The 11,212-nt window shown below is 38.8% G+C and overlaps 1 protein-coding gene across 1 annotated transcript; it reads right to left on the bottom strand.

Annotated features, from left to right (window-relative positions):
* Nucleotides 1-1,839: 1,839 nt before the first annotated feature.
* Nucleotides 1,840-3,058, bottom strand: LOC149176474 (ethylene-responsive transcription factor ERF039-like). Its single transcript, XM_089419924.1, has one exon. It carries the CDS (start codon nt 2,632-2,634, stop codon nt 2,071-2,073), a length of 564 nt encoding a protein of 187 aa, XP_089276050.1. The 5' UTR covers nt 2,635-3,058; the 3' UTR covers nt 1,840-2,070.
* Nucleotides 3,059-11,212: the final 8,154 nt, after the last annotated feature.

Below are 11,212 nucleotides of genomic sequence, written 5' to 3' on the forward strand. Positions count from 1 at the left end.
TCCAGCAGATTCCACAACAGAAGCAGAATACGTGGCAGCAGCTGAAGCAACAAAAGAAATTGTGTGGCTCAGGAAAATTCTTGAAGATTTGCAGGTAAAACAAGTACAATCAACTCCACTCATGATTAACAATACCTCTGCAATAAAGTTGGCCAAGAACCCAAAGTTCCATGATCGAACGAAGCACATCAATACTAAATATCACCTGATTCGACATCATGTTGAGGCCAAAACAATCCATCTCCGTCATTGTTCCACTAATGAGCAAATTGCAAACATCTTCACCAAAGTGCTTGGAAGAGAAAAGCTTGAACGATTCAGAATGATGCTTGGACTCACCAACATCCCTTCAGATTAAGGGGGGGAATGTTGACACCTAATCATCAGGGTTGGGTGAACATAATGTAAATAAATAAATAAGTAATGTGAATAGTCATCGGGAGATGAGCTAAACAGTCTCTCCCTCATGTATATAATAAGGCCACCCTGAAGGAATAAACATACGAATCAATTTTTGGTTGAGGAGCTACTGCATGGTCTGACACCCTCTTGTGCCTATCACCCTATTTAGCCTACCTGATACGTAACTATCAGTAAACTTCTCGGGAACTACGATATGTCCTCATCCCCATAACCTAGGTCACAACAAAAAAGATTTGAACCTGTATCTTTCAAATTTTAATAATTTCATATTTTTCAGATTAACCAATTAAACTACCCCTAAAACTATTATTCTTTATTTTACTAAATTACTACTTTTCAATTATTATTATTATCTTTTCTTTCCAATCTTATCTTTTATTTTATGCTCTTTAGAAATATATCTCTTATCAATACTCAATAATTATAAACCAACTTTCACTTCTGATCATTAAAATTAAAAATACAAATCTCCTATCACTTATGTATCATGGATATTCCATTGAGAATACATTGAACGATATAAACCAACTAAACCAACTTTAGAAATACATCTCTTATCAATATTCAATAATTATAAACCAACTTTCACTTTTAATCATTAAATTTAAAATGAGAAATCTCATGGATATTCCATTGAGACTACATTGAACGATATAAACCAACTTTCACTTTTAATCATTAAAATTTATGTCTCGTGGATATTCCATTGATGCTACACTGAAACGATACGATCTGTTATCAACCTTATCTCATTGACATTTACTTATACCAATGCAATTTTGATTATTTTATTTTTTTTACATTATTATAAGCATCCATTCCCCATTCAGGTATGTATACATATATGTACCTGCCTTATAAACTAGGATTTATCAAAAACCACTAATATCATATTCCAACAAGCTAAGAGAGGAGAAAAAACGCACCCAAAAGGGGCCACCATAGATATCTTTTAACCTATGATTCCTCATATCAAAGCTTACTAGAATCACATATCAAACAGTCAACATCAGGGAAAAAACAGAGTACCTATAATAACCGGTGAAAATAGGAAGAAAACCAAGTCCCACTAAAGTCCAAATATCAAAACTACGCTACACATGTCAGTTGCCACAGCTGTCAGTACATAATATGGTGTCCCATTTGAGAACACAGTCAAGAAAGAGTAAAAAAAGAGGAAGTTTATCCGCTGTATGTGTGCTGGTACCTGCACATACAATCAGAAAAAGGAAAATTGATAAGACTAGTGGCTATATCTCATCATGAATTAAAATTTGATGTATATGTAGACTGTATATGTGAATCATTCTGCAATCTTTCCTGTGGGTGCTGAAAGAGTCCTGCGACTCTGGTTGAGCCAACTGCCACCGTAGTAATCAACACCATTTTTTCTCATTAAAATTGGTTATGGAGATATGTAAATTCACCAGATACAAATAGAAACATAGCTATGGACACCATATTCAAGATGCGGCACAAGCTTTAATTTGCTAAAGGGGGCATCAATTCAGCAATCGTTTTTCACATAAGGGTATCTGGCACAACAGAGAAAAATCATGAATTCCCTGAGCCCAAGATTGGGCTCTCCAGTGAGCTGCTTCAGGCGCTATTTCTTCGGGTGAAAAAAAATCTGAACTCTCCCATGCGCTAGAAGTGAAACTCAAAATCTTCCTGAAACTCTAGAAGCGATAACTCAGAATCTTCTGGGAGCTCGTCTACAAGAGGAAAATCATCCACAATAAAAGAATTGCAACTGTCCAGATCTTCAAGCGACAGTGAATCCCAAAATGCCGGACTCTGCTCTGCTGTAATCTGTCGATCGTCAATATGGCATATCGATTCTGAATTAGAAGATGAGCACGCCGCGCCGTCTTCCGAAGGCAGCCGGAATTCTTCTGCTGCGAACTTGCCGGCGGTGAATTGAATTTGCTGCGGCGAAAGAGAATAATTGGCGGGAATTCTTGGCGGGCAGTCGGGAAAATTGAGCTTGGCCTTCGATCCTCTCAGGTAATAGGCGGCAAAGTCGTAGGCGCGGGCAGCTTTTTCCGGACTGTCGTAGGAGCCCAGCCAAATTCGGCCGGTCGAATTGGGCATTCGAATTTCCGACACCCATTTCCCCCATTTCCTCATTCGGATTCCCTTGAACTGCCGCGTCCCCTGTGAATGGCTTTCGGGTTCCCTGCGGCCGTTCTGATTTGAGGGTGTAGCCATGTCGGGAATCGGGATGATGAGGCTACTGGGCACTCGAACTCAGGACGTGCTAATAAATTTCTAGTTTCTAAAACAGGGGACAGAGTGACACTACGGGATTTGAACTTTCGAAAGACTGACAGCTAAGAGATTTGAACTTGGAAGAGCTGCTACTAGCAATTAGTTCAAAGCGAATTATGTGCGGAAAGGGATGATGCTGAGATTGTTTGATGAGGCTACTGGGCACTCAAACTCAGGACGTGCTAATAAATTTCTAGTTTCTAAAACAGGGGACAGAGTGACACTACGGGATTTGAACTTTCGAAAGACTGACAGCAAGAGATTTGAACTTGGAAGAGCTGCTACTAGCAATTAGTTCAAAGCGAATTATGTGCGGAAAGGGATGATGCTGAGATTGTTTGATGTGTAAGACAGCAGGTATATCAAGATCGAAAACCGTGTGTAAGATCATATATCTTCGCCCTTAAGGTAAAGAGTCGGCAATCGACATGTGTGCTCGCCTTTCCACCGCCAGAACATACGCGCAAGAACTCGCGTATTCGAAAAAGTGGCAACAGATATCGTTCCTGTGACACTTCTACTTTCGTCCGCACTTTCCTGTCCTCCCTTGCGCTTGACTTTGCAAACGTCACCACAACTCAGCATTGTTCACTCTTGGATTCTGTGGACTCTCATTCTGTGGACAAACTTTTTGTCGTACCGTACATATGAAATTTCGAGCGTTACTCTGGCTCATCTAAATGATTTTTTTTTTTCACTGTAACTATTTGTTTTTTTTTTGGTTATTCACTGAATCAAAAAAGGTACATTGAATATGGCTGTTTTCAGATTTTTCCGATTATAAAAGAGAAGTGTTACTGCACAGTAAACGATTTCCAAGACTATAACTATCTGGCAACAAAAGCTACAGATTTGGCCATGACCTTCTAAATGAAAAGTTATTCTTTATATTGCTTTCATTAATTAATTATGATTTTTGGAGTGTCAAAACAACCGAAAGGTAAAGAAAATCCAATTGATGAAAAAAACTAAATAAAAAGCTAATTTTTTATATTTGATTAATTAATTAATTATGATTTTTATGTTATTTAATGATATTTTTAAAAGATATTTTTATATAAATTATTATATGTCTTAATATGATTAATGATGATGATGATTAACGTCTACTAAGACCAAAGTGATCTATCTGAGCTCAAAAAAAGAGAATCTAATGGTCATTCTTCAAAATCTTGTTTCTATGATCTAAGAAGCAGGGAAATAAACATTCCAAGATTGCTATAGTTGGGTTGACTTAATAAGTCAAGAAGATTGGAGGTGTCGCTGATGATAGGGAATTGAGAACGGATGTGGGCAAGAGTCGGGCAGTGTAAAGTGAAGTGTTTTTCATCTTCCACCTTCTTAGTATCACAAATCTGACAAATTCTATCGTTCCAGGGAGTAGACCATCGCCCGGTCTCACTCTGAAGCTCATGAGAGTTAGTTCTAATCAACATAGATAGATACTTCTGGTTATCAAGGGTGGGGTTTATCACCTCCTTATAGTACCTTAGCTTCCTTTTACCCTCCAACTCCTTAGCATCCCGCATCTTGTCCTTAAAACTGGAGGTAATAGTATCTTTGATATTGTCCTTGCTTCCCATGATGATCTCCTCCTTAATCCCCCAAAGGTTGAGCCAAGACTGAGCATCCTGATGCCACCTGCACTTGAGGCGCAGGTGGGGGTTTTGACTAAAGTTAGAAGCAATTTTGGGAGCCTCTTGGATTCCATATTATGAAGCTTCTTTTTATACATCAAATAGCTAAACATAGTCGCACTTTCAATGGGGGACAGGTCAGTTTCGATCAAGAGGATATGATAGGGAGTATTTCCCTTGATCTTGAGGTTATAGGTAATTACTTTTGGATCTAAGTATGGGGGACAGTGCTTATATTAGATATCGGGATTCAACTGCGTTAGTAAGTCATTCAAGTATGATATGATAGTCGAGTATTTCCCTTGATCATTGCATCGGTTATAGGTTTTGAATTACTTTTGGATCTCTCAATCTTTCTCCACGACTCCCTAAATATACTGCAACCCCAAAATTCACATCCATATAAGATAACAGGGGTGACGAGAGTCTCAAAGAGGAACTTTTTTTTACTCCAAATGTAAAGATCAACCGACTTACAATTGTTTTCAAGCTCATGATAAGCTTTCCAACCTCCAATAATTTTTTTCTCGATGTTATAATTCCAGTTGCGCTGATGAGGAAAGTCAATACCCAAATATTTATAAGAAGAAACTTGCTCAAGACAATGGTTATCATAGACAAAACTACCATGGGTGATCTTTTTGGATTTAATGATCATGACTTTAGTCTTGTCAGTGTTAACTATCATACCCATCTTGGAGCAGTAGGCATGAAGAGTCTTAAGCTGTTTGTCTAGGCCATCATGACTCCTTGCAAGAAGAACGATATCATTAGCATAAATGAGAAGAGTAATGATAATACCAGCGAGCTCACTACCTTTGCAGTCCGCAATTTCTAGACACTCCTCTAGTTTATCGATGTAAATACCAAAAAGCATAGAGACAAAAATACAACCTTGTTTAACCCCGATATTACATTTAATATCTTTAGACCACCCTTCATTAGTCTTAAACTTGACAAATATTTTAAATGTAAATTTAATTTTATAAATTTATTCTTAATTAATTAAATTTTCAAATTTTATAAAAAATTAAACTTTCTTATTTAAATTTTCAATTAATTTCATTCTTTTATAATTGCAATCATTTTTTATTTAAGTTTTCAACCCATTATACTTTTCTATGGTTGCAACCATATCTCTTTATGATTTACCATTATTTAAAATTGTGTAAACTATTAACACTTTTTATTAATTGTTATAATAATATTTTAAATCTTCTATGTTTGCAAACATATCTCTCTATACCATTATTTAAAATTGTGTAAACTATTAATACCTTTTATTAATTGTTATAATAACATTTTTAAAAAATATTTAATTTTTAGTGTTAATTTTTTATTATATATTTTAAATATAAAATTTATTATTGTTTATTAGTTTCCAAACATCTTTATTGATTTCAAAATCATATACCTAAAAGGTTTTAGATATTTTATTATAATTAATTAATTGTAATGTATTTTTTTTATAAATATTAAGGTGTTTTTTAATTAATAATATATCACTTAAAATTCTTTCTCGATGGGGTGCTTATTGGAAGACAATTAGCGTTGGTGTAAACTTCAGTCAACAAATGGTGACGTCAATTATTTCAGGTGAGGGTGGTAATAATGGACATGCACAAAATGTGGATGGCCACTAATGTGGCGAACCTCGAGATGAGAGTACAACACAACACCTAGTGGAATCTATTGTTTGTGTGACAAGAGGACGGGTTGCATGCATACATTCTCTTTCACCCCTTAATGCATCTTAAATGCCAATGGCACATAATATTACCTGGTGCATGTGGTATGAAGTTGGTACACTCTTTTTGCTTCGCTGGCATGATGATCCAAATCGAATCCATAAACGACTGTCATAAGAACCCTGACTGTATCGAGACAAAACAAATCCTTGAAGAATCCAAAATAGCAATTGAAAACACCCTGAACCAGTGGCTATGGCAGCCGGCGCGGAACGACGAGGACCTCGGTCAAATCGCGCTGACCGAGGCCCATGGAGACTGCGCAGGAGGTCGATGTAGCCCCTGGGAGCCCCAGAATGGGAGAAGGAGCTGATTTTCAATGCGCGAGCGCTAATCACGCATCGTTGGGTGAACAGGGTTGAAATGGTAGAGCCTTAAGGATTTGTCACGTTGGGAGCCAGAGGACCGTGGGCAGAGAAACGAAAAGCGCCATCACACGAAGGTGGGACCCACGACCTGGAAACCGGCGGTTTGATCGGGGTGCCCTTCAACGGTAAGAGGTTTTGGAGGAGAGCAGAGCGATCCCACTCAGCAATCAACGCGTGGCAGCGGAGGTGAGAGAAAAACCGCCGTGATCGCGCGTTATCGGTCGAGCAAGTCAACTGCGCTCGACGTGCGTATGACATTGGATCTGGAGGAGCCCAGATCGGACAGTTGAGGTTGTGCCCAATAGACAGAAGCGGAATCGACAGGGAATTAAGCCGTGATTTAAGGGGATTTGGAATCCGTTGACCGCCACGGTGGAGAAAGAAACGAATCGACGAGCAGGCTGGTGCAGTTCCGATGGGGACGCGTGGCTACTTCTCGAGCGTTCATGCTGACGCCGAACAGGGAACTCCAAGCACACAGGCGGTAGGCGAATCAACGTAGGCGGGAGAGGAACCGAACAGGCATGGAGATCGAATGGCTAAAGCCACGAACAAAGACAATTGAACAGAGATTCAGAGAGGGAAAGCGAAGAGTCCAAGCGACCAAGAGAGATAGTGAACAGTGAACCCTGAGAGGAGGACTAAACATAGAGAGCAGTAAAGCCAAGCAGAGGAGACAGAGGGCCGAGCTGACCACAGGCAGCATCGAGCACCAGAGAGCTTGAGGAATCAAGCCTTCCCATAGAGGAATCTGTCCGGATTGAGCATCACAGTTGGCTCTTTCCACTATAGACCAAGGGTCACAGAGCTGGTAGGAAGAACAAGAGTCTGTGTACTCCGAGTGGCTTGGGGAATCCAAGAACCACCTTGCCAAGCAAAATCTGCTTCAGGAGAACTCATATTGAGTCCCTGTATTCTAATTTCTCTACTGAAAGACACAATAAAACAAGGCCACCACTGAAGCTGGACCGAAGACGTAGCCCTGGAGAATGGGGTGAACTCCTTATTAAAAACTGTTTGTGTCTTTGTGTTGCTTACTATATTTCTCTGCTGTCTTTCCACTTATTTTCTATGTATTGGCAATCTGATCGATCCGTTGTTTCAATAACACAGAACACACACCATCACATGAGTCTGTAATACCTTTCTGTTTAATAAATCTTTCACTGAGGTCACTCATAGGGTGATTATCAGATCAAGTGGTATCAGAGCTCTAGGCTGTAAGGTTAGACAAGCTTGTGTTGGTTTAGCTGTGAATGCTCACTAGATCAAAGCTCAAATTAGGAGAAGGAGAGTTGGTGGAAACTAATCCTGAAATTGGGAGAGTCTATTCTCGGAAGACAATGTCAGAAGAAGGTTCTATAGGGCCAGACCCTCAATTCATAGAAAGTTTCCTAGCTATAAAGTCTATGGTAGAAGAAATGTATAGGGACTTTAGAAAGCATAAGGGTGAAGATTCATCAGGCTCTAAGCAAGATAAAGAAGAAGATGAATCTCATTCCCATAACCACTCCAAAGGAAAGGGGAAAGAAGAAAGCTTCCCTACACCTCCTAGTAGCCCTATGCATAATAAGAAAGCATTTTTTATTAAGTTAGATGTTAAATTTGATTTTCCTATATATGATGGAGAGCTAAATGCTGAAAAGTTGGACAATTGGATTAGACAAATTGATGTGTATTGTAGAGTACAAAATATAGACTCAGACAAGAGTAAGATTTAGCTGGCAAGCCTACGCTTAGGGGGCACTGCCTTGGTTTGGTGGGAAAGCAGAACCTAAGCTGATATGAGGAAGCATGGTAAGACCATCCCTGTCTGGAGTGAATTTGTTACTGCAATAAAAAAATAGTTCTATCCATTGGCCTACATGCAACAAGCCATGATGAGTTGGCAAACTCTTCGGTAGTTGAAAGGGAAAAGTGTACAAGGGTATACTCAAGAATTCAGAAAGAGAGCATTGATGTTGGGTATTTCATTAGACTCACCAGAAACTCTTTTGAAGTACATTGGTGGTCTACACAGCTACATGAGGCATACCATCCTCATGTTTAATCCCACTAGTATAGATGAGGTATTTGTACAAGCTACTCATCTAGAAGCTAGAGGAAAGAATGGAAATCTAGAAGTTGGGGGACCATCCCAACCCACTGTAAGCAAGAGCAAGGAGAAAAGAAAGCAGAAGTGGAAATCAAGGAAGGCTAACACTGCATAGAAAGGCAAAGCTTCATGCATTCACTGTAAAAAGGAGGGGCATGATGATGAGCACTGTTGGATTCTACATCCAGAGCTGAGACCTAAGAAGTTCGAGGGCAAGAAGAAGAAGACTGCTACAACTGTTCAGAAGGATTTGGGGTCAGACTCAGGAGATGAAACAATCATTGCAGCCACATGTATAAAAGGTAAGAATTATGAAGCATCTACTATTTATTCCGTTCAATCTGTTATTGATGAATAACATGAGAGAAAAAGGCATGAGCTTTTCCATATTCGAGTTGTTTCCAAAAATCAAAAGATTGATACTTTGTTTGATAGTGGCTCACAAGTAAATCTGATTTCTAAAGCAATTGTAAAGAAATTGGGATTAGCAACTACACCTCATAAGAAGCCATACCCATTAGGATGGTTGAATGATAAAGCACAACTAAAAGTGACTAGACAGTGCAAACTCAAGTTTTCTTTTGGGTCAGCATTTGTAGATGAGGTTGAGTTAGATGTAATTCCTTTCGATATATGTGGAATTGTTTTAGGAAGTCCTTACTTGTATGATAGAAAGGCTATTTTCTATAGAGCCGAGAACAAGTATGTACTTGTTAAAGATGGAATCGAATACTTTGTAAGAGCTCATAAGCTCAAGAATAATTATACTCTCATAAACTCAGGACAGATGAAAAGAATGATAAATTCATGCAAACAGTTCTTACTAATGGTTGTAAAGGAAAAGAAAACTGATAAAACCAATGTATTTGAGGGCTGTAATTCTGATCAGCAAGCTGATATAGAAAAGATTGTTTCAGAGTATGATGTCTTGTTTCAAGAACCTCAAGGTCTGCCACCCAAAAAGGGAATAGTACATGATATTATTTTGTAGCAAGATGTTCCTTTGCCTAACATTGGGATGTACAGGTTATCTGCTTTAGAGAATGTTGAAATCAAGAAGCAGGTGCAGGAGTTGCTCGAGAAAGGGTTCATCAGGCCTAGCACATCACCATGTGGGTCACCAATCGTTTTGGTGAGAAAGAAAGATGGCTCGTGGAGAATGTGCATTGATTATCGAGCACTGAATAAGATAACAATCAAAAATCGTTATCCCCTTCCTCGCATAGATGATCTTTTAGATCAATTGAAGGAAGTTGTTTATTTCACCAAGCTGGATTTGCACAGTGGATACCATCAGGTCAGAGTTGCAGAGCAAGATGCATGGAAGACTGCTTTCAAAACAAAGTAGGGATTGTATGAATGGCTGGTTATGCCTTTTGGCTTGACCAATGCCCCTGCTACTTTCATGAGATTAATGAATGATGTACTCAGACCTTTTCTTGATGATTTTGTTATTGTGTATCTCGATGACACTCTGATTTTTAGTAAAACGTGGAAAGAACATTTAAAGCATGTTAAGCAGACATTAGATGTTTTGAAAAGAGAAAAACTTTATGTTAAACTCTCCAAATGTGAATTTGGCAAAACCTCTCTAAATTATTTGGGTCATATAGTAGGGGGAGGTGAATTGAAAATAGATCCCTCTAAAGTGGCAGTCAATGTAAATTGGCCTAAACCCAAGTCTGCTACCGAAGTGAGAAGCTTCTTAGGAGTAGCATAGTATTGGAGGAAGTTCATTTCAAATTTTTCCTTAATTGCATCTCCCTTACATGCTTTGACAGGATTGAACAAGGTGTTTCAGTGGGGAGGCAAACAGCAGAAAGCCTTCGACACTTTGAAATAAAAAATTAGTACAACACTTGTACTAGCAATGCCAGATCTACAAAGACCATTTGAGATCCAAACTGATGCCAGTGACTATGCCATGGGAGCAGTGTTGACACAACATGGTAAACCCATATGTTATCATTCTGAGACTTTTGACCCTGCAGTAGTCAACTATCCTACATATGATAAGGAGTTGTATGCATTAGTTCAGAGTGTGAAAAAGTGGAAACATTACTTAATGGGCAAAGAAATAGTAATACATACTGATCATCAGCCACTTCAATACCTACACTCCCAAACTAAGTTGCAACAATCAAGACATTACAGATGGATGGGTTTTCTACAACAATTTCATTTAGTCATCAGATATAAAAAAGGCATACACAACAAGGTTGCAGACATGTTATCTAGACCCATTATAAATGCATCTACCATACTTAAGCATAATTTTGTGCTGCATGAAAGCTACATAGAACAGTATGCTTAGGACATGGACTTTAAAGATGTATATGCAACTTTGAGTCAAGGCAAAAGACTAGAAGAATTGGACTATCATGTGAAGGACCGACTCTTATATCATTGTGGGAAACTCTGCATTCCACAAACTGAGAGAGAAAATATAATTAGGGAAGCACACACTTCTCTGATATCAGGTCACTTTGGGGTAAGTAAAACAATTGCACAGCTGCAAAGGTTCTGCTATTGGCCAAGAATGAGTGAGACAATTTCTAGATATGTAAAGGGGTGTGCTATGTGTGCTAAAAGCAAGCCCAGCAACAGAAAACTAGGCTTGTACACTCCATTGCCAGTTCCTTCTCACCCTTGGGAAAGCATTTCCATGGA

This window comes from Pinus tabuliformis, chromosome 4_1, assembly GCF_031772625.1.
Source record: "Pinus tabuliformis cultivar Carrire ecotype Pingquan chromosome 4_1, CPIR1, whole genome shotgun sequence".
NCBI classification, from domain to species: domain Eukaryota; kingdom Viridiplantae; phylum Streptophyta; class Pinopsida; order Pinales; family Pinaceae; genus Pinus; species Pinus tabuliformis.

What these genes read in the sequence shown, in the direction of transcription:
- LOC149176474 (XM_089419924.1), bottom strand. Translation starts at nt 2,634, where the DNA reads ATGGCTACACCCTCAAATCAGAACGGCCGCAGGGAACCCGAAAGCCAT.